The sequence below is a fragment of the Xiphophorus maculatus genome, chromosome 4 (genome assembly GCF_002775205.1).
Source record: "Xiphophorus maculatus strain JP 163 A chromosome 4, X_maculatus-5.0-male, whole genome shotgun sequence".
Lineage (NCBI taxonomy): Eukaryota > Metazoa > Chordata > Actinopteri > Cyprinodontiformes > Poeciliidae > Xiphophorus > Xiphophorus maculatus.
This window is the reverse complement of record NC_036446.1, coordinates 23,186,475-23,210,648: the sequence shown is the minus strand read 5'-3', so window position 1 is coordinate 23,210,648 and position 24,174 is coordinate 23,186,475. Positions and strand designations below refer to the sequence as shown.

Below are 24,174 nucleotides of genomic sequence, written 5' to 3'. Positions count from 1 at the left end.
CTTGGTTTCTGTGTTTAATTCTGTCATTTTCTGTCCTGTCAATTTGCATAAACAGGATTGTCTTTGTAGGTTCGCAGCTGCGCTGTACCGCTCGTTTCGACTGGTGATTGATGCATGAAGGTAAACTTTATTTATTAGGTAAATGGCTTACATTTGTACAGCACTTTATCAAGTCAGAGGACTCCAAATCGCTTTACGCTACATTCAGTCTTTCATACAAACATTCACACGCTGATGTTGGTGAGCTATGTTGTAGCCACAGCTGCATAGCGTATTTATAAAACAGTCGTGGAATAAATCGAGGTTTGTGGTTTTAATGTGACAAAACGGGAAGAAGTTCAGAATCTTTTGTAATGCAGCATCCGAAGATAAACACAAATGTCTGACCTCTGACAGGGAGACGGGCACAACCAGGTAGTTTCCTCCTTTCAGAGCCAGTTGACCTTTGTGGAACAGATCCAGAGTCAGCTGGAGATAGAGGATGGAGCCGTGGCTCCGGGTCGAGAGGTTGCTGCTGAACTTGCTGAGGAGCAGAGGATCAGGAGCCGAGCCTGTCGGCGTGGTAACATTAGCGGCAATCTGGCTGCTGCCGCTGACCCGGTGATGGATGTAGTCGCTCAGGTCAGCTCCCAGATCGCTGCTGTCTGGCAGGATGTCCAGCGAAATGCCAGCGAAGGGAAGGAGCGTGGTGATTTCCTGCACAGGAAGAAGATGGCTTAATACATATACATCAATATTTAGAGAAGCATCTCTTTGGCACTTAAGCTAAACATAAAAGCACCAAAATTCTGGAGCCATTATTCAAATGCTGTTGTCTCTGACTCATGCAGAGCCATGGGAAGGAGTACAGTAAATAGTGTGACAATGACTCAAGCTCCGCCATTGCTCACAGGCATCTCTCAGATTCACATTTCAGCTTCTCTCTTGCCATCTCCAGCTGCTCAGTGTTGGCTAAAACAGGCTATGATGAACAAAAAAAAAATTGTTTCTCAGTCAATAAGTGCTTCAATTAAAGAAAACTGACATTTAGTTTCAGGAACACACAGTGCATCCTGGTTGCAAACTGTGCTTTGCTTAACTCTTTCACTGCCCTCATTGTTTTTAATGAAACTTCCCGTATGTTGAGGATGAAGACGCAAGACTACAATAACAGTCCTATTTTTAAATTTTGCCATCTTTTTTTTTTTTCTGTCTTCGGACACAGCTTGAGGAAAAGGACCCTAACATGTTTTGTATTTCTCCAAATTCTAATTTAATTGTGTAATCGGCTGGCGAGCTGTCAAGCTCCATGCTCCCAGCAGACTCCCGCTAGCATTACCAACAATTCAGTGTGTAATCCATGCAAGCTTTTGGAGGCTTGGCTTCGGTATAGGACAGATGTGCCTACTGTTTGGTGAGATTAGCAACCAGATTGAGAAAATACATCAGACTACAGAGAGCAGCGGTGCCAAACTCTGAACGCTATCGCCTAGTAACGTGGTGGGAAGAGCACAGCATGCTACTATCCAGCAGTTCAAGCAGTGCAGGAGTAAGACTTTACACAAAGATGAAATTGCAATAGATTTGACACAATTTTGAGACAATCTGTACAATGCTCATTTAACTCAGAAAGATTTCACACACGCAAGGGTCTACATCATTTAACAAGATTTCACTCAACAGATTTGAAATCCTCCCCCCCCCCCTAAGTTAGCATTCACAGTAAAATTTGAAAATTATGCACAGTAACTTGTACATTCTGTATAGGAAATACAAAAAAATAAATAAAAAATCCAATCAGTTGATTGCATCTAAGCCTGCCTTTTCTTTGCAAGACAGCAGTGGAATAAAGCTTTTTTTTTTTTTTTCCCAGGGAGGTGAGAAATGCGGTGCACAGAAAGGCGATTATTTGTCATTTCGAGATAATCAGCATGGACTATCTCTTGAGGGAAGCACAGAAACAACTGCATCGCAGACAGCCTCGTCAGTGTGAGTAATGTGGAGAAATTTTATTTTTTTTCAATTACCTTTTGGTATTATTTAGCTGACAGGTGTAGAATGGATTTGCTTAAGCACGAAGAGGCAACATAGACACAGTGGTGTTGAATGCTCATCTGAGCGTGACCGTTTCTGTCTAACATTATCAAATGTCTTATTTTATCGCAGAAACAGCCAGCTGGAGAATCATCTGTACGTAAAATACTATCAAAAATGCTAAATATAAAACTTTTTGACAGGAGGCCTCGGTAATAAAAAAAAAAAAAGAAGAAGCTATTTTCACTTGTTCCGAGTTTATTCTGACCACAGAGTGGGACTGAGTGGGTGGGAAATGAGGGAAACACAGATGTAGGGAAGCAGAGGAGGAGGCGAAAAATCTTTTTGGCTTATGTGCACAGTGAGCAATATTAACCTTATAAAACAGGCGCCACCTTGGAGTGCATTATTAAGTTTTTATGGGACATGACTGTATGTTGTGACAGTCAATGACAGAGCTTAAAATACAGGTAGAGAGGCAGGATTCCCGCACAGTCATGTGCCTCCAGTGTTTGTGGGGGGATATTTTAGGGTTACGCAGAGGAACAAAATAGAACAGAGCCATTGTATGCTGCTACCTCCATCCACCACACACCAACTCACCACCAGCCCCGTCCTGACCGTGACCACCAGCTTCAGCCAGTGGGGAAACTTGGAAATTATTTTGGTGATAAAGGTAGCGACTGTGTCCCCATAGTCCGGCTTATGAAACTCGGCTTCGTTGAGACTGTCGACCAGTATGATGTAGTCTTCCTCAGGAAGCCTTCGCTCTGAAAACAGGAGACGGAGAAGAGACGGAGAGACTGATGCACAATGACCTGACATCGATGTTGTTACCCTTGTAAACGAGTGAGATGTTGATGAGATTGGTGCATCTTTCTCTAACGGCACAGGATGTAATGAGAAAATGGTTGATGTATCTTCAGCTGAAAGAGGCCGGAGGCCATTGTTGCAAACTGACTTGATACACGAAGTATCCATCATGTTTCACATTATCGAAGCTGTCAAGCCATTTCCACAAGGCTGCAAGGACCAGACAACCCACACTCACTCACACGAGGGCCTCTCCAGGTTTTGTTTTTTTTTTTCTTTTTCTCTGACCTCTTTAATAGAGATGAAATAGACAAAACACTCCTCTGCTCAGACTGTGGAGGGCCCCGGCTGTAATAACACATCCATCTAGCTGACTAACTGCATCATGAGAAAGTGAGCCTGTGGCTAATGAGCCCACAACATCCGAGGCCCCCCCTTTAACATATTTGGTGACCTTGAAATCCCGGGGGAGGCCGATGATTCACCAGGGCAAATATAACACTCATTGTTCCTCCATCTAAAATGACAACACATCCGTTTGAACGCTTTAATGTTTCCAGCCGCTGACCTTAACTAGGGAAAATAATCTATGAGCCATTATAGTATCATTAACAGGCAATTTCGCACAGGAGATGGACCGTTAGCACGCCTGAAAGCTGAGCCTATTAAAAGCCAAAAAAGTTATTTAGATTCCAACGTCACATTGTTTCCCTCGGTACCTTTGCGCAAGCTGACCAGAGGCTCGAGGACGCCCTTTCTGAAGGCAGCGATGGGATCTTGAACGCAGGAACGCAAGCTGAGCTGATTTTGTAAGTGCGGCTCCTGTGCCAAGAGTTCCCGGTACGGGGCAAGCTGAGGCGCTCTGGCCAGCAGGGCGGCGACACTGTGGACGAACTCCGGGACCAGGCAGGTGTAGGTGTTGTCTGCCTGGCAGAAGTGGTAGGCTACCACCTGGTAGGGGAAAGCAGAGAGTGAAACAGTGTAAAACTGAAGTGCAATCTGAACCTCCTTTTTCGCAATATTTAATTAATGTTGCTGGCAATATCTGGTGGAAACCAGAAAGGCTGTAAATGTGGAAAAAAAGAAAAAAAAAGAGTTGGACAAGGAGGGGGAAGGAATGTGTGATTTGCCCATAAAATAAGCAACATGAAGTTGGAGACGCTACTGAGAGAAACATTATGTGAAAGTAAGACCATACAGACTGTTCTGTATGTCTGAATATTTCATTCATCCATCCAGTTTCAGCTACCGTATTGAGATAAATAACAAAAATTTTGTTTTTTTTTCTGCTTCTGTTTTCAAATAAAAAATAGCAATATATCTTCCGTAGTCCCAAGAGTTGCTCAAGGAGGTTTTAATTAGGATTTTTTGGTGGGACTGTGAATAAATGTCCTAATTTTTTAACTATAGTGATGATATGATCTAACAGCCTGTCTTGGGGATCACTCCTAAAAGGCTTTTGTTTTGCTAGATCCAACCAGTACAAGCAGCACACTGATAATGAAAGCAAAGTAAAAGTTTTAACAGGAAGTGTCTTGTTAGCCAGCAACACCTCATGTTCAGTTTGCCCATTTACTTATTTATTACATAACTTTGAATCCCTCGTATTGTACCAATACCAACGGTAATCAATGCTTTGTAATGGACGAGGTTTCCTGTAATTTTAATGAAATAACAGAAAAAGTGTCACAGTGCCCTGTATGACATCACAGATTAATGTATTACAGAAATAAACATATCTAAATTTTCTCATTATTATGTACTGCAGTGTTTCATCGTGTATATTTTACTTTTATAAAAGTATTTTTTAGCATTAATCGTCCAATACCAAAACTGAATTCAGCTAACGACAATTTCATTTTTGAGTTTTCGGCCCACATTGCAATAATTTACAGTAGCTGCACCGCTTTTAAATTGGAGGAGTGGAGACAACACAGCTGTATAATTTAGAGCCTCTGTTTGCATTCCCTTAAAAATACACAGCAGAGGTTCAGGTTAATCTACAATACATGATTTTAAAGTATTGAGTGTTAATGTAATAACACAAAGATATAACACAAGAAAATGTCTGCAGAAAGTAGTGACTAAATGAGCCATAAAGTAGTTTTTTTTTGTGTGTGTGTGAATCTCAACCAGAGCAACTGTACATACAGCAGATTAACACACAATTCCTCTCCCAACAAACAGTCAGAGCAAACGCAAGCTGCTTTATTCAGGCAGGGGACGAAAAAGAAAAGTAACGAGAAGAATAAAACCAAAAGAATAAAACAAGCACTACTGATGAGACCAGGAAAAAAAAAATACAATTATTTGCTTGAAGGTTCGCCGTTCCTCTGTGGTGTTTCTTTTTGCAGCTAGAGCAAATACTCCAGTTCTGATTGATTCCAGGTCTGAACGCGAGATATGGGTAGTTCACACACACATCATCAAAGATTTTGCTTTTGAGCAAACATCCTCACCATCACAAGCAGTCTGACTAGTTCCCATGGAAACTCTTATTGAGGCCAAGTTAGTAAATTTAGAAGCTTCTATGTCATCTATGCGATGCACTCTGCAGCGTGTTCCACATGTGCCCAGAAACAGAGACCAACGCTCTGACATTGGTGTCACAAATGTGCAGCCGTGCAACTCTTTGAACATAAGACAAAAAAAAAATAACCAAACAGAAAAACTACCTCCAACTATCTAAATGTCTTGTATGATGCTGGATACACTCATAGATCCCTGGAGTGCTGTTTAGAATGCCTTATGTTATTGTTATATTAAAAAAAAAAAAGAAATAAATAAAACTGGCAAGACTACTGAGAACAAACAAATGAAAAGACACTGAGGGCATTCCTATAATATGAATGTGATTTCTTCCTTTCATCTGGTGTGAAAGGTGCACCAACTGCAGGTGAGTCAGCAGTCTGCTCAGCAACAGCATGAGTAACCATATAGACATGTTCTCTGAGATAATACGAGTGTGCAGTTGTGCTTTCTCCTGAATGTGTGTGTTTTTCCAGTTCGATTTCTGAGAGAGGAAGTGCTGTGAGAAAAGGGGTGAGCTTGGAAACAGAAACTTGGTTTGGGTCCAGCATTGAAATCTGGTTTAAAAGTGTGTCGCTCCAGGCATTAGAGAAATAGTTTCATGATCGTCTGATTGCAAAATATCTCTCATTTCAAAGCAGTGCTGTCTTTAGAAGAAACTGCGAAAAAGGTAAGTCAGTTTGCTTAAACATACAAGCATTTTAATGTCAACCTTCAATCGCCTCTACAAATCACAAGAATATGAAATATAATTTGCTTATTGGAGTAAAATTTCAAATAACCCCTTCAAATAAAAAATATGTCATTAAGGTGAGAATTTAAGTTTCTTACTTCAGATTAAAAATGTTTCCAGTGTTGCATTTTATCCCTTGAAAAACAAAGAGTGAATATTTCTCTGTGAGTTCAAGGTAGAGAGTTTAATGCACACTTTTATAGGTTTACAGAATAAATTACTGCAATTCTGTTTTCTTGGCTTCCAGAAGAAAACAAAAAAAACAACACAGTCCCTCTACAACTACAGCAACATTTATATCCATTAATGCTGACAAAGACCCGAAAGGAAGCTCCCATTATCCCATTTATTTCTAATTCTCTCCTTTGGTTACCTGAATGTTTTAAAATTGATGTTAAGGTACTCTAATGAGTTTTAAAGTGATTAATGGTTAAAACCCTCATATGTTTCAGATCTGCTTTTATTTTACAAGCCACCCATATCCTTCAGATTGTACCTTTGTTCATACCTAAAGAACAAAAACCCACAGTGAGACATTACTTTCTTATTTCTACTTTCTCATTGCTTTCAAATATATATATTTTTTACAATGTTTATTTTATTATGGTAATAATTATATCAGCTGTTTAAATTAAATATGAATCTTATTTTATTGCTTATATTTATTACTTTTTATTACCGATCAGTCGTCCCACTATTATTACAATTTCAGAATCCGTGACTCTTAGGATTTGTATATCTTCCTTCAGCCTCTCTTCATCCTCATCATCAACAACACAATCACAATTTCTAACTGTCACCTCTGTTTCCTTTTCAGTCTTGTATCTGTCATTCCTTTTGTATTTGTTTCTTTTGTCATTTGTTTGATTTTAATCATCTCCTGTTCATAGCAGTCTGTTTATATATATATATATATATATATATATATATATATATATATATATATATATATATATATATATATATATATATATATATATATATATATATATATATATATCTTTCTTTTTAAACCAACCAGTTGGTAGCCTATAGCTTTAGATACTAATTTATGAGAAATGAAGAGAAAGCTTTTATTTATTCCAAATAAAAAAAACAAAAAGAAAATGTAAATGCATATACATTTTCATATTACCTTGGCAGCCAGGCATCTCACAGCCTCCTTCCTCTGTCCTGCATTATCACTTGTTCCTGCAGCAGAGCTCTGCTTGTCGCCAGCTGTAGCAAAGCACAAACCAATATCAAGAAATGCATAGCTGACATAAAGAAAATCAGTAAAATAAATGAATAATTAGAACATCTCTATGCTGGAAAGCATTTACTTCTCCTGGAAGCTAGATTGGAAACAACAAAATAAAGAAAAAAAAAAAGCTTTAATCATCGACTCACAGAGCTTCTTTCCTGCCTTGATGTATCCTTTTGTCAAGTTAAAATGAAATGACATTTACAGTAGAGATATCACTAAATAATGCAACAGTGCTGAAAATAAATGCAACCCAGCCTTTTCCATGCTACTTTGCTTTTATCCTTCAACCTGACAATACTCAGGTCTATAAGCAAGACACATCAAGAAAATAAAATTCAAATTTGTCCCTTCCTGCATTTTCGTCATCATTTCTTCAAGATAAACTTTCAGCACGTCGCAGCATGCACCGTGCACTTGTGTGCACAATCCACTCGCATGAGAGGGCTGTCTTCGCATTGTTCAGACAAAAGAACAGTTTCTGTGCCACTCATGGGAGGAAGAAGAGAAAAAAAAATAATAAATCTCCCTCTTCTTACAAAACTGCAATCAGTAGACAAACCTCAGGGGAGAACTTGAACAAAGATTGTGTGACCTAGTTGCTAACTACTTGTCAAAAACTTTTTTTCCCCCAGTAACTCAAAAGATATTGAATGAATTCAGTTTAAACTAATCTTAAACTAATCTTACATTTAGGGGAGGATTTGGGGCTGTGGGGGTCACTGGCGGCTCCCTGTGGCGTTCGCATTCCGTGGCAGCTGAGCGTCACAAGCCGCCAGATGATGGCAGTCTTGCCCGATCCGGCGTTCCCCACTACGACTGCGCCACGGCCCTCGCAGGTGCTCGTTTTCCTCAAGACTTCCTCCAGCCGTGCAAATAGCCAGTCCCGGCCGACGAAAGGCGTTTCTGCGGTGACCCCGGGGACTTCGAACAGCAGCGGTTTTAGCATTATGTCTGTTTGCTTGAATGGCACCAGTCTCCCTGCACACAATGAGAGGGCAGAGTTCACACAGTTTGAGAGTGGATAACTTTATGCACTCTTAAGAGATGGGGAGAGGGATTTACAGATCTGTTTCTGCAACCTACTGAATGAAAAAGTACCCCAAAGTGAAACCAGAAAGTACCTTTGGAGTCATCGCTTGTGCGCCCAGCTGTGTTGTGCTTTCGGACGGAGCCCCGGTGCCCCGAAGCCCTTTGGTTGTCCAGATAACTCAGATCCTCCAGTCGAGTGGAGCTTGTTGCTGTGCAGAGAGAATGGGTTGGAAATAATTCAGTGTGTGAGAAATATGCAGGAAATGTGCATAAATAAAAAAAAACACCTGCATACTGCAGATATGCAAGTCAATTACTGTATCCATGGAGATGTGAGGCATAAACAGATAAAGACACAAGTTCAGTGACCTTGAGGAGACAAGACGGAGAATGCAGGAATGAACATATCTCACACTCAGTAATCTGAATCTGACAAAGCTGTAAAATGCCTTTTGTACCTTTGCCAAAAGGGATTTTGACAAAGGCGTCAGAAGGAATACATCTGATTGTAATGCAAGAATGTGTTGGCCAACCAGAAGCCAACTTGGGAAATGAGAAACGCTTCATTGAAGTTCTCAAAAACAAAAAAAGTAGATGTCTAAACACCCACATTCCAACTATAAACCCACTCACACCACAGAGTTTATCATAGCCTACTTTCTGCAGTTTTAATGATTTTTATCTGAGTCTTCTCTCCATGTTGCAGGAAACAATAAGAACTAAATGGGTCGCGCACCTTTTAGTTTTTTGCAAAAAAAAAAACATTTCTAAATTTTTCAAAACATCCAGCTGCAAAACTGAACCAAAAAGAAAGAAAGAACAAGTCGACTGTATATTAACAAAGCTCTGATGACACAAGACTTGATGATGCACATTGGAAAGTGTCTGTTATTATTACTGCCAAAGTAATAATATTACTGCCAAAGTGTAATGTACGACCACTAACCGTCTAATTACACCTAAATGTGGGCAAACAAGTACAGTAAATTCTAGCATTTATAGTCTAATCTATTTTGTAATACCTAGGTTAGTTGTATAAAAAACATAGAAAATATCTTACAATGTTTAAAATGCAAATCATCAAGACCATACGATACAAAAAAGCTATTAATAAAACTAAATGAGTTCAATTTAACCAAAGCATGGTGCTGCTTCAGCTTTAATCTGAAGTGACGAGTCATGGTTCACTGTTAGCTCTGCAGGTGAGGAGTTTCACATGTCGACCTCTCATGCAGGTGGTCCCGGGAGGTTTTACCTAAAGCCACCTGATAATTCCCACTGTATGGTTCACAAGTTGTCAAAAAAAGTAGCTCTAAGGTTGCTGAGCAACTGAGGACCCTTAACATGTAAGCAGGTACAAATACATCCGAGGTAAGAACTTTTTTGACATTTTCAAAGTTCATTAGATTCAGTTTCTCAAGAAAATAGAGGAGAGGAAAACTGAACTAGAAAGTGATGCTCTCTCTGGAGAGACACAGAAATAGCTTTAATAATAAGCTATAATACTTTTTTGTTACTGTGTGATTATCACCATATGAAAAACATTTACATGCTGTAAAAATCAGTTCATTTTACGGTTTAGCTGCTTTTCTGGCTGTTAAGCTCGCAGGGGGGGAAAAAAACCCTCTATCCTAGTTTAATCTGTTTTTAGTTCCTCTCTCTCTCTCTGAGTTTAATCCAAGCGGTTTATGAATCCAAGCATGGCAGAGAACCAGCTAAATAGATTACATCCACTGCAAGTAGAACTGTTTCTGCTTACTGGGATGAAACTTGTTTTTATTATTTTTGCTCATCTTTAAGTTTTTAGCTTCTAAAGTTTCTACTTGTTATTTTTTTGTGTGTGTGGGTGAATTGGTGAATTAACTTTGTTACACAATGTGCTTATTAAGATTTTATGTGCCAGACCCAGCAGAAGTACAACAACACTGCAACAGGGAAGGAAAATGGTACATGACACTCAGATTGTGCTTTGGTGTGTGTCTCTACCAGCGTTGCACATCCAAAGACTGAAAACTGTACAAACGTTTATTTTTTTACAGCTCAAGCTCAGTCATGGTGAATGAAGAGTCAGTGAACAAGTTCACAATTTATTTTTTAGCTCGCATAGTTTTCTTCTAGGATTGCTCTGTATTCTGCATCACTATAACTCATTTAAGCAACCAGCTTCCCTTCCCCTACTGTAAAAAGAAAAAAAAAAGCATGTCCCACAGTATGATGCAGCCACCACCATGCCTCACAGTGTGATTAGGATTTTGAAGGAGACGTGTGGCGTGAATTTTCTGCAACAGAAACCGCTGACAAAATGCTAGGCCAGGGATATTTTTTATAAACTAACCCTAAATTACAACTTTACCTCTGCCTTATCTGGTGTTTTCCTTCGTCTTCATTTTGCTGTTTGTTCTCCATTGACAAACATCCGATGCCTTCGCAGACACGTGGATTTATACTCAGGAGGATTCTGCTTAGAGTCATTAGATTACTTCTAAAGGCAGCTGGTGGCATTGATACATATATGCAGAAGAGAAATGGTGTAAAATCTGTAAATCTGATATTACTGTTGTCTCTAATCTGCTCAGAGTGAGATGAATAAAAAGGGAGAATCCTTTAGGGCTATAAAAGACCAGAAAACGGGCAGTACAAAATGTGCCAAACTTATGTCTCATAGTTCAATGATCTTACAGTGCAGTGATAGTACTAAAATTTTTTTAAAATGTATGTGGCTACTCTTTAGTGATACAAGCATTTTTCATTTCTCATTTATTTCAAACAGCGAGATAGAGACACAGAAATGTATTAAATTACTGTACATCCTTCAACCCACACTTCTAAGACCGTGTTCTTCTGATACATCTGCTAGCCCTATGTGTCCATCATCCTCCAGAAGCAAAGTGTTACAGTGAGAGACTGTGATTGAAGGCTTGTGAATATTATAATTTACTGGGCTGTTAAGAGAGCATAAAACCTGTTCTGTGAACAACATGGGCCTCCCTTATGCGAAACATATCAGTTTGAATCACTATCATGAAACTAATAATACAACTCGATCGGTGTGGTGCAAGCAATATGCAGCAGAAAAGTAAAATAATATATTTAAAAAAACACACACACACACATTTCTTCCACCAGGCTGCAGAAGGCTCTTAGGACATGGCACATGCATGAAATTACAAACAAGAGTGGAGAATTGCAGCTTGAAAGAACATCCACAGTGAGAGGACGGAGCACAGTCTGCGGAAAAACGGTGTGAAGGAGGTGTGGAGTGGGATGAGAGAGAGAGAGAGAGAGAGGAAGAGAGAGAGAGATTACTGGCTAAAGACAGCCAGGCCAAATGTCTGAGAGAACCAACGATACAGTGAATGAGTAAAAACATGTTTTCAGCCAGTTTGACACAGAGAAACCAGAACAACTCATCCTTCCACCCGTTCACGGTCCAACCTATCCCACACTCACTGCCCACCTTCATCCTTGCTGCTGATGACTGTTTAGCTGATTGCCCCAGAACACTTGTTGATCCTTCAACACTTTAAAGGTTAGCTGTTCAGCCCCGGACAAGCCCCCAGCGTCTCTGAGAGGTTAACATCATTTAAAGACGTATTGCAGGTGGAGCAATCACTCGGGCTAAATGTTTCTACTTCAGAGGAATTCAGAAAATGGGGTTTATTTTAAAAGTGGATTTGTCACAAAGATTATATTCAGAAATTTCTGACTAGTTATGGTTTCAAAATGCGTGAAAAATAAAGAAGAACCAGTACTGTTATTAACGTAATGCCATTTTGAAAGTGCTGTCACTAGGGATGCACCGATTTATCAGCCAGCCGATTTATTGGTGCCGGTTTCCTTAATTTTGAGAGATCAGCAACCAATAGTTGCATGTAAAGCCGATCTAATCCCCCAAGCTCACCTACCTCAGTCTAAAAAGTCTAAAAATCAACCACTGTCCTCTTCTGCTCTGCCTTTAGAGAGGTGTGACTTTCGAGAGGAGATACTTTCATAATAAAATGTATGGAATTTTATGTTCATAGGCTCCATCTATAAGCTTTAAATATCTTCTTTGGAGAAGAAGCTATTTTGCAGTTATGATCTCTGTTAATCTGTGATCTGTATTATCTGGTACATAAGTATGTTGTAAGCTCATCATATATATTGTGTGAGTGAATAAACTGAAAAAAATTTTTAAAAAATAGACCGGTCATGTCTTCATGTTTGCAGTTAACAATAGTCACCCCACTGTTGCCAACTCAGCAATTTCCTTGCTATATTTAGTGAGGTGGCAGACAAAAAAAATTTATCGGAATCAACAGATTGGTTTATTTAAGGATTGGTAATTGGTGATCAGTCAACAAACTGCAATCGGTGCACCCCTAGCCATCACTGTTATGCAGCTCAGTGCAGACAGCATGCTGGAGCAGATAGCCTGACTAATTAAATTCCTAAATATTGCTTTTTAAACTGCTGTCGTTCAAGGAGCAGAACTGCAAAATTTTATAATATTGTGCAAAATAAGAATAGTTACTTGAATATAGTGTTAAATGTCACTGATGTTTACATATTCAATTCTGTCAAAAAACAACAAATATACTGAATAGTTAACATTATTAGAACTGCAATAAACATATTATCAATGCAATACAATCAAAAGCATTTTAATTCAATCCTAATTGGAAAACACAGTAGTCATGTTTAATCTCATTATATCTCTGACTTTACAGAAAAATTTCCTTCCCAACAAGCATTTTGGATCACTGGACAGTACAAAGGATCGAGTCATGAACTCTCATACTGGGCATGCATGTGTTGACAGTGGCAAGAAAAACTCCCTCTTAACAGTGAAAACGTACAGCTGAACCTGCCCAGTGTGACCGGCTATGTTCTATCATCCACTGGGGTTTGAGATGACAAAGCAGATGCTCAAAAACCACAACTAAGTCAGTTAAAAAAAACAACAGAAACCACCCTATAAAGTCGGATTTCCTGCTTAGACAGTCAGAGGTTTCCTACCAACCTCAACTTCAAACCCCAATACAAAGCCTGTACACAAAACATGTGGTAATACCTGCAGCTTATCTGCACTTGTCTCGGTTGTATGTAACTACAGTAAATGAGTCACAGCCGCAGTACTGAGCAACATCTGTTTAAGCACATGTTCCTTCATGGTTACAATGCCTACAATGCCAGAAAAGCACTACGTAGCTGAAAATATTCAGCAGCATCACCGTGATCAACAGCAGCAAAAGCCCATTGACTTTCTCTCACTGAAGTTTGGTAAGATGCCATTCACAGACTTGAGTTCTGATTTCCAAGGTATTTCAAAGGCAGTATTAGGAACAGCTACAACTTAATAAGGTCAGCAAAGAGACTGGAAGCAAACAAAATAAATAAATACATCTAAAAAAAAAGAGAGAAAAAATAATAAAAGCGCAGTTAAGGCTAACCAATTAAAATGTCATTCCCACTTTTCAATTCTGTCATAGCTGTTACATTTCTTGAAGGATTGCAGAAGCAATGATTTTGCTAAATATTATTTCATTACACGACCTTACTACAAGAACATTATGACACCAGCTTACAGACAGGATTTAGGCAAGGCAACATTAAAACAAGATTTACTACAGGCTCTGGGATACCAATGGGCTGCTTTTGTTAAACTTCCATCTCCATCCATTCAATAGAAGCAGCAGTTTTTAAATATATAAATTCATCAAGTCAAACCCCCACAAACTGCTCAGTTTGTAAAGATGGCGAATAAACTTAACTGAAATGAAATGTGTCAGCCAAATAAATTGTTTCACTTCAACAGTAACAATGTGTACCTTGTAAAAATGCCTGCTCCCACCACAGTTCTAGCTGCAAAGGAGCAAATACATTTCTAGGGGCATCTCATTCAGAACAAACCAAACAAAAAGCTGAAGGAAGCTGAGGAATAATATTACACACTTGTTTTGTAGAAAAACAACACAGTAACCCATTCTGTTTATCTCATTTACACAACAGCAACTGTCACTTTATGGAAATTTACAAGACAAATGGGCCAAATTGATGTCCCAGTTTTAGAGAATCCAAATGAAATTCAAGATTCTGAATCAAATTCAGATACATTCGAAACCTGCAAGAACTTCTCGCCCCCCTCCAGGCCCTGACTTTGCCTCAGGCTCTCTCTCTGCCAACATCTCCCATAAAGTTCACCGCTATCTATAAAGTATGATAAAACATGCATTTTGCATTAAATGAAGAACATATCTGTGGAAATGTTACTGCAACCAGAATCGGATTTACAAGAACGTGGCCCCTGAGCTTGAGCCAGTTTAGGTGCCTTATCCACAACAGAAGAAATTGTCCTGCTAATGCATTAATAGGTAGTGCAATGCAGTTGATACATGATAGGTTCAATACTTCCCCTGAGCAACAGCTACATGTTGTTCCCCCCAAAACTGCTATAGCTTATTTGTTTTCAAATACTTAAGTATTGTTTAAATTCATAAAAATCCCAAAATATTATTATAATTCATTTGTCATGGGCCTATACGTTTTATGTTTATGTAATGTTTTGCCTTTTAAACAATGTAAAACACACATTCATAAAAAAAAAAAAAAATTTAAAAGTCTTTGGGGCAATGAGCTACTGCCCCGGTAAACTCAATCTAAAGTCAGGCCCACCAATCTGGAACTATAATTTCAAATTATGAACACAGTAACAACAACACATGACTATCTAGCCTTTCAACTGACAGTAAAATTAGACCTCAGCATGGTCTCTGAAACATGCACTAGTTTTAATGTGAGTTTTAATTTAAAGGCAGCATTTTGTGTATTTAAACTGACTCACACAATTATAGTTCTGCTACAACAACATTTTTCATCCAGCAATAAGTTAGAATTGCATGTGATCTTGCGTCGTTAATCATAATGCGCATTTAGCTTCATGCATTTGAATTCCTAATGAATTTGAAACGGGATTGTTGCAGCCACTGTACATGCGGCTTGGTAAATCTTTATTCCAAAATTCATCAAGAGTGTCTAAATGAAAGCACCAGCTGACAGAAAAGAAAAAAAAAAACAACAAAAAACTGGCAGGCATTACTGTGAATCGGCTCCTCAGGGAATCTCTCCTTTTTGCTTCCACCACAAATGAACTGAGATCTAAGGGAAGAAAAAGAGCCTCGCGCACCAGCAAAAGATCGTGACTGTGGAGAGAAGGGGAGGGGCGGCGTTACTTTTATGACAACTGGAGGCCTCCCAGGACTTTTAACTGGTGCTGCTCACTGAGCGTACCCAGCCTCGGTGGTAAGTAGAGCACCAGTTCGAGGTGCTCTGCATCGCAGAGATCTCGCAGATTATGCCTCTACTGTATTTAGAAAGTGGCGAATCAACAATCAATTCAATCAATTTGCCATTCACACCAGATTAATTCCTCCATTAATTAATCACCCAGGTCACAGCTGCTACGTTTATGCGCTCATTAGCCGACTTCATGTACAGTATAATGGGAGCTTAGGCAACTCTTTCTCACTAATTGTGTCTCATTTGTTTAAAGTTTATGAAGGTGTGAAAATGGGCGCAACGTGGCATAAAGAAGCGTTAAGATCGGGACTATTTTCAGATTTCCTGGAGTCTCTGCTGCTTGATTAGAGGCTTCAACTTAAATGTGATTCAGAGAAATTCATGGAAGTTTATGAGCTTTGTACTGTGCATAAAGGTGGGTCTGACTGCAGAGTTCTAGCTACATCTGCCATTTTCAAAACTCCTCAAGCACACAGCACGTCTCTGTTAAGCTGTACCTGCCACTGAATTTGGACGGGGCATCATGAGCGAGGAGAGGCCCTGAATGTGGTGCTGGGGGAGGGGTCTTTTCGGTGCTGGTGGAGTCCTGGGCTCCATGATTTCACTCCTGGGTAAGGCGTCAGGTTGTGGAGCTGTCAGATTGTCTCTGGTTTGCCCGGGATGGCGGTCGTCGCCCGCACTGCCCATGACACCGCCGCTGCCCCCCGGGCCCTCCTCCTTTGTCAGAACGTCGCTGGAAGTGCTGCGCTCCTCATTCTCAGAGGAGCTTGTGATGGTTGCTGAAATGGGGAAAGAAAATCTGGTTGAAATGTGCTGAGAATAGCTTGAGTATGGTTGTAAACTTTCTTTTTTTATAAGATGTAAAATACAACACGCATTTTACCTAATCAACAGAGAAAAACAGGAGACATGACCTCTTTGATCAGCGGGGCTTCATTGCACTTGATGTGTCTTTTGTAATCAACTATAAATACAAACTCTATTTAAGGAGAAAAAAAGTGTCCTATTTTGAGAGAATCAGACCCATACGCAACAAAGACAGCAGTGTCCCAGTTTTGACAGCAGGGAGCTGAAGCCTTAAGGCCGAGGTGGCACAAGCGGCTCAGAAAAACCACATGTGAGGTTAGGGTGTATGTTTGAAGATTTAAAACCTATTTATGTTCAAGCAACTTTAAAGACTTTTAAAAAAATGTAAATAGTTCCACCATGTATTAAACAGATCAATAAAAATAGATCATATATATATATATATATATATATATATATATATATGTATATAGCCTATATTATTTTTTTGTTTTTACAGCTGACTGTGTTTTCTCATTTACTGACACTCCTCTAGCTGTTGAAGAAAAAAAACATCTGAATGTGGAAAAATACAATTTAAAGACGTATCATATCCACCTATAATTCCACTATCCTTGCTCTCCAAGGTGGAGGTGGGGCTCTGAGTTGGAGGCCCAGGACTGCTCACAGAGATCAGTCCAGAAGTAGGACAGGGGGTAGGGCTGTGTGCAGGGCTGGATAGAGTCCCACAGGGGCTGCTGCTGGAGCCACGATGAGGAGAGGATAAGGGTAAAGGCTGGGGAAGGGACTGGCCTCCAGCACCGGTGCTCAGGGTGGATGTGGGGCTCTCTGTACAAGGGGAAGTGGTACTGCAGGTAAGAGTTGAGCTGGGACTCCCCCCTTGGGCAGAGGTGTCACCCTAAAACAAATAGAAGAAAGAAGAGAAGGAATTTCAACAACATTTTGTATATAATCCAAAATGTTGTATTATATACAACATTTTTATATATAATACAAAATGTATCCGATAACTTAGAGAAAGGTGAAGGAAATGACTACTTCAAGTAAATGAAACTAAAGGGCTTCTACTACTACACATTCATTGGCAGAGGTAATTGTACTCAATTAAGAGTACTTGAACATATTTTTACTCAAGTAAAAGTAAACCGCAGCCATCCAAAAAATTACTCAAGTAAGAGTAAAAAAGTATTTGGTAAAAAGTCTACTCAAGTACTGAGTGACTCATCAAATTATCATTTAATATTTAAAAATTACACCATCAGATGGACCGAAATATAAAATTTAATGGAAATTCTCCCAAATACTCCCAAACCAAAGTTCTAACATGCTGCTGCTTCCCTCAGATCTAAAGGAAAATAGACAAATCTGATAGTGAATAGTTTTTATAGCTGCAATGAGGTAATATTATAATTTACGATGCCAAGCTGACATAATTTAAGTACAGGACACAACCAAAACGGAGAATAAATCTGTTAAATAAATACATTTTGAGCACAAAAAGTTTATTATAGTATAAAAATCCGCAAATGTATGCAAAGTTAGAACCACAGGGATAAAAACCCTCATTGCAAAAATCAATAAATAAACATCCTTATTTGCTTTTATCACACATCCTGGGAGATTTTGGTCCTAAACTGCAGAGTTTTAGAAGAAGAAGCAAAACTAACCCCAGCTGAAGATCCCTTACCCTTTCATTTAATTGAGTGGATTTACAGTCTCCTCATTACTGATGCAACTTTTCTGCAACACAGAAACTGTTGGGAGGCAAAGCGGTGGAGCTTAAACAGCTCCTTGTTATTCCCTTTATACCAGAGCCTCATCTATCTTAGCCGGGACAACCCACATTCCTCACATGAACAGTGCTATCTCTGCAAAGCTGACTGAATCTGGAGCTCAGGTGGTGGAAAGAGGCTGAGAAAATGGGCCAAGGCTGAGCAAGGCAAAGGCACAGAGACGCACAGAGGGGTTAAAACCTGTCGGATGCTGAGTAGAAATGGAGCTCTGTGGAAGATGATAAAAAAGAAAAGAAAAAGAAATCTACTTTTGTGTAGATTATCTTCATAAAATGACTATAAAAAAGAAAGAAAGGCAAAGAAATCTATATTTTTCATGCTTAATGACCTCAGAGAGGGCTGTAAATCAATGCACATCCCACCTTCTTTTCCCTCCTTTCCTCCATAGGAGAGCTAGCAGTGCTGCCCGTTGCTTCGCCCAATAAGAAGCATAGTCTGGTCATCAGTTCCTGGGTAGAAAGGGAGGAGCCGAGGTGGGGCTCCACTTGGAGGTCTGATAGGGACACACAAAATCAATACTTGGTTAATAATGGTGAAATGGCAGAACGACAACCAAAAGAAGACAGACGATGCCCGTTTTAGCTCCGTTTTGCTCGTGAGGTTCCCACACCTACAAGATATGTATGCATCCACAGGTCAGTATGGACCTCCCTTGTCACCCGCACCCCCCACCCACCCAATCCCCCAGCTGCACCAGTTATGAGTGCACAAACAGCGGCTCTCCAGTCCCCCGGTTGGGGCAGCGGCGGGAGGTTGTGTGAGGTTCCCCGCGTTTACGCCTGCCAGGTGCTCTCTGTCGAGAGACGGGCGGCGAATTTCAATGAACTCAGCGGAGAGCTCCAGCTCTCGCCTGCACCGTTTCTCCGGGAGAAACTGGGCCGACACGAGCCATGTGCTGCATTCATTCATCACTGTTTAAGCCTCTCCTCACGCAATGACCCCAGCCCATCCGAAGCGTGTGCTCAACCTCAGCAACAAAAGGCTGTAGCAGAGTTGTTGTATTTGTAACTCTCTGTGCCCACCGTTACGTTACTACGTCATCTTACCACATTTATGTAGTGGTCTCAGCTGAGTCACATGAATACCGAGTAGGCATAACCCCCCCCCCAAAAAACGAACAAGAAAAAAAAACAGGATGACAGAGCATCACGGATTACAGGAACAGTTCACTCCTCCTCACAAACATCTTTTCGCTAAAACATCACATTCATTTCTCACTCCCTCCACTGCTTCTTTCTCATTCTGCTTTATATTTGAAGATCCTGCACCACATTACTTTTTTTAATTCATATATATATATATAGATATATGTATATATGTATATATATTTTATTCTTTTAGACCACACAATGTGCCAATCACAAGACTATAATTGAAAGAAAATTAAGGTTGATTTCAAGGGGAAAGCTTCACCAATTTTGTTTTTGCACGTTTCACACATCAACAAGCAGCAGAAAACTTAGTTGAATATGTGCACTTTAAAGAGGTGTAGAGGGAGGAAAAGTTTCCTTTCAGTTAGCATAGTCCAATCTGGAGTAACATGAGGACATTTCTGCATGTCCAGTACTATTCATCAAACCACCTGGCAGTTGCCAATGGAAACGGGAAGCTGAGAGGTGCCTGGCAACTGGGAAGGGAAGATGCCTCACGAAATCTGCTTAGCCTAAGGGTAGCCCTCTGGTCAAAAACACAGGGAAAAAAAAAAAAAGCTCGAGGAGGTGTATTTACACCACGGCGGCTTTGATGTAGCAAAATCTGCGCAAACAAAATTTAGTGAGGACTCAGAAGACAAAACAGCTCGTCGCTTGAAACCACAAAGACAATTTTTGCCCTACACACACATCTTTGAGAAAAACTTATTTTAAAGCCTTCGGGGTGTAACTAGCACGCAGACAAAACACACTTTCTTTTTTCTATTTCACCTCATTCCTTCCTCTGCCTCAGCCCCCACTCGGACTCTTATTCAGCTTCATTGATCAGTACCTGGGGAAACAAAAAAACAGCCACGATGCTAAAAACACACCCATGGGCTGCCATTCTCACCTCTGTGGTCCGGCTTGCCACGGCAGGAAGCAAAGATGAGAGCTTCTCTCGTACTGGAAGAGCCGTCCACATACTCCGGCTTCCTCGCCCGTCCTTTGGCCACGGCAGAGAGGCAGGAGGAAGAGGGAGGAAGAGCAAGCCAGGGTGGGAGGCAGGGATTGGAGGGTGGAGAAAAGGAGGGATGAAAAAAGTGAGTGAGAGTGAGTGAGAGAGAGAGAGAGAGAGAGAGGGAGATTAAGCCTGCCCAGATGAGATCTGCGGTGCAAAATTTTGAATTGTGTCCCAGGAGTATACAGCAGAACGTACACAGAGAGGGCCACGCATGCAAACGTTATTCACACTATTGTGGGTGTTTATCTATGACATATTAATGCCTCTGCTGTGTGGCGGCGTGTGTGTGAGTGTGTGTCTGTGTGTGGTAGAGGAATCGGTGCTCTCTCATGTGTGTGGGTGTGTCTCAAATTATGCATCAGCATCTCAGGGTTGTTGGAAGCAGGTTCTCCTGGAGAGGAGATGAGACGCTCAGGGATGAGGCGTCTGCAAACACGGGAATGTGCTAATTTGGTATTCTCGGGGGGGAGAAGTGACCGTTTGAATCGTGTGTGTCGACAGACTGAGGGAAAACTCTGCAGAGTAACACACTGCAGTTATATCTGATTGTACATGACCGCCAAAGAATTTGGAGGCTCGGGCGCTACGGACGTTAACTTGCTGTAATTTTCCCTTCCTATTTGCTCAGGCTGCGGCAAGGATTCATGCAATGAAATGTAATAGGACTTCTTTTTTCTGAATGGCTAGCTGGACTTGCTAAAAGATACTGCCACCTACTGTTTCTCCTAATGTAAAGCATCCCTGATACAAGCAGGAGCAATCAACATTACTGTAGTTTTTGAACTTGTTCAAGAAATGTGCTCACTTTAAAGTTCCTTCGCTTGCAAACTGTACAGTCTTTTCACTCGTCCAGTTTTTGAAAAAGGGACCAAAACTATAATAATGTGCTTTCAAAACATTAACATGTTCCTTAAATCCAGCTGCAATCAAGGAGCCCATCGGAGAAGCAAGGGTGCACTTCCTGGAAATCTTTGCAGCATTTGCAATTTCAAACAAAATTAACAGTAATAATTTGTCTGACAGAAGACAGCTGCACGGATTTAGAAATACTGCTCTGATGATAAGCATGATCAAACTGTGCAAGTAGGACTCTTTTCTTAAGTGCTCGCTGTCTCATCTGCTTCACTCTGTCACTCCCTCGGCTCCTGATTTTTGCTTTGCAGTCGGGAGGGAAGAGGAGAAGAGAGGAGATGGGCTTGCAGAAACTAAGAAATAAGAAGATGGTTACATCAAGGAGAGGCTCTCTCTTTGACCTATTTTTAACATATGATGTGCTCCACCCTTTCTTTTATATTCAGGATTCTAACTGATTTAAGCAGAGATTAGGATTATTTATTTAAACTGCACTTTACATCAACCAGGAAAATATTTTTTTAAAGATCTTTCTTCATTAACTTTTTATCTCATGTGGAAAGGAAGAAAAACATGTTTTTAAAAACCGTGTAAAATATCAAAAACTACATCCAACAATACATAAAACCCGTGTGATGTTAAGCAAACTATAGCCAAAACTGTATTTGCTTTGAGTACTCTCATCAATTCCCAGATTATTTAGTGTACGGATCCAAAACAATAAGATGACTTGACATTGAGCAACCTAATTGGGGGGCATTGCCTTCAGTTGTTTCTCTGAATTATTAACTCTGACAATCTGTCTCGAGTTTTTGGGGCCCGGAGGACCTGCACTTGTGCTTTCTGTCACGTATGGAACAACTGAACGCACTGAAGCTCCCTGCTTAACAAAGTGGAGCCATGCAAAAGCATCTTGCTCCCTTTACGGCTAATCCCTCACGCGCAGCTCTTTGTCACTCAGACGTTGCTTTGTGTTGATTACTTTAAAGCGACCCACCTTGGAACTTGACGCAGGACTGGGAGGAAACTATGTCGCCCTGGCGAGGGAGAAGCGGGGAGGACGGTAAAGAAATGGACACGCCCTTAGTCAATCTCTTCCGATTTAAATGGCTGCCATTACGGCCGTGGTGGTGAGTGGCACGCTGGCCGCTGCCTCTTTGCTGAATGCAGGGCATGTGCACCTCGACGCCTGCATGGAATAGATGGGGAAAAAGTGTTGATTAGTCAGAACTTTGACCAGGAAGATGGCCATATCTCTCCTTCCTGCTCGTACATCAGTTCATAATAGTAACATTATAATGTTGATTGCAACAGAAGCATCTAAGCCTAGGCTTTAAACTTTGAAATGACATCAAGCAACACTCTAAATTCTTCTTAAAATTTATAAATAAAATGTTAAAATGGTGCGGGTAGTTTTGTAATAAATCAGTGTTTGGTAAGCCATTAGTGTGATGAGTAAACTAGAAAGATATGCTATAAATAAGTTATTGTAAATCCACAAGATCACTAGAGATAAGACGAGATGAAGTGGTCTTTTTTCAAAAGATTAGAGTCATGCCAGCGCGTACTGTAAACTCACTATATGAATTTAATGAGACTGACACAGTTCTCTGTCCTCCTCTCTGTTCTTTGCTTCCCAGAGCAGCGCAATATTAAATATTAATGAGCAACATGGTTGCTCTAATACTGAGCTCTACTTATGTTCATGTATCTTCGCCGTGCATGCTGAAATCTTCTCTGTACTGCTGCAAGTTGACAAGTTCAGCCTCTGAAAAATACATAGGGCTTCCAGAGCATGCTAAAGATGCGAGCTGCTAATTCACTGACAGCACAACAAAACATTCAGTGTCTGCGGCATCTCTGCAGATTAACCTTATCTGCTTTGTATAGCCACTCACAAATTCTTTTGGATTTCGTTTAGTAGGTCATGATGTTTGCCTAGCCCAATCCAACTTTGACTGACACACTTAAAATAAAATCAGCGGGACACTGTGTGAAGGACAGAACACACTGATGAATTAGGCTAATTGAAATGGCTCCATTTGCCTCACCCAGGAGGAGAGAACCTGAATATTGTCAGCAAATAAAACAAGAACTTTTACAATGTACAAATATATTTTCTTAGCTGAATACTAGATTCAGCATGAAAATCCAACAGAAGAAAGACTTGGAAATTGCAGTGAATTTGTACACATGCCAAGTTTCTCTTCAACTTTTAGTGCATCAGTAGTTTTACTCTTACCTGCATTTTTCTGGTTCTTTTTGTCTCCTTTTTTCCCTCCTCCTTCCTTCTTATTCCCGAACACTGCTCTGAACATAGCTGGAGTCCTTCTCTGGTCTGTACCGCCTTTAAAAGAAACAAAAAGCCACACATTAGATCCGCGCATATTATTTCAGGGAACTCTACTCGTTGTGTTTCTTGTAGAGTATTTTGAGACCATTACCGTCTTTTTTTTGTTTGTTTGTTTGTTTTAAAAAAAAAGGTTATTTTCGCTCACGGATGGAAAACATAACAGAGATATTACACACAAACAGTCCTCTTGTACAATGAGAGCTATGGTTACCTTTATTTAAGTCTTCCTGGATGCCAGCATGCCTTCACATATAACCATGGGAAGCAGCAGAGAGACTACTTTCGCTGGCTGGCGGAGTCCAATTAAAGAGTGTGATGCGCTCTCACAAAATGATCAAGGGAAGCGGGAGCGCGTCTCCTGCGCAGGCATGTGTGCCTCGTGATCTAAATTTGGCGTAAGCATTTTTTTTTAATATTATTCCAGACTTTCATGTTTTCACTTGAAACATATTATTTGATCATTAACGACTGCTGTTTATATCACTACTGCTGCATATTATCACTATTACAAATGTTAATATATGATTAACCTACCACAAAATTATTATAACAATCAGATAATCAAGTAAGTCAG

The 24,174-nt window shown here is 40.2% G+C and overlaps 1 protein-coding gene across 2 annotated transcripts in view; it reads right to left on the bottom strand.

Moving 5' to 3' along the window:
• Positions 1-23,895, bottom strand: part of LOC102224734 (protein TANC1-like) — a 39,681-nt gene extending 15,786 nt beyond the window's left edge. For both annotated transcript variants that reach the window (XM_014469039.2, XM_014469040.2), the window contains exons 1-13: positions 23,812-23,895; positions 23,490-23,594; positions 22,245-22,436; positions 20,285-20,377; positions 18,604-18,734; positions 17,046-17,346; positions 16,139-16,420; positions 8,456-8,572; positions 8,022-8,312; positions 7,224-7,306; positions 3,546-3,777; positions 2,617-2,783; positions 388-696 (exon numbers count right to left, since the gene is read on the bottom strand). In XM_014469039.2, coding sequence (XP_014324525.2) covers positions 388-696; positions 2,617-2,783; positions 3,546-3,777; positions 7,224-7,306; positions 8,022-8,312; positions 8,456-8,572; positions 16,139-16,420; positions 17,046-17,346; positions 18,604-18,734; positions 20,285-20,377; positions 22,245-22,436; positions 23,490-23,565 — 2,274 coding nt within the window. In that variant the 5' untranslated portion in view covers positions 23,566-23,594; positions 23,812-23,895. The remainder of the gene's footprint in view (positions 1-387; positions 697-2,616; positions 2,784-3,545; positions 3,778-7,223; positions 7,307-8,021; positions 8,313-8,455; positions 8,573-16,138; positions 16,421-17,045; positions 17,347-18,603; positions 18,735-20,284; positions 20,378-22,244; positions 22,437-23,489; positions 23,595-23,811) is intronic.
• Positions 23,896-24,174: the final 279 nt, after the last annotated feature.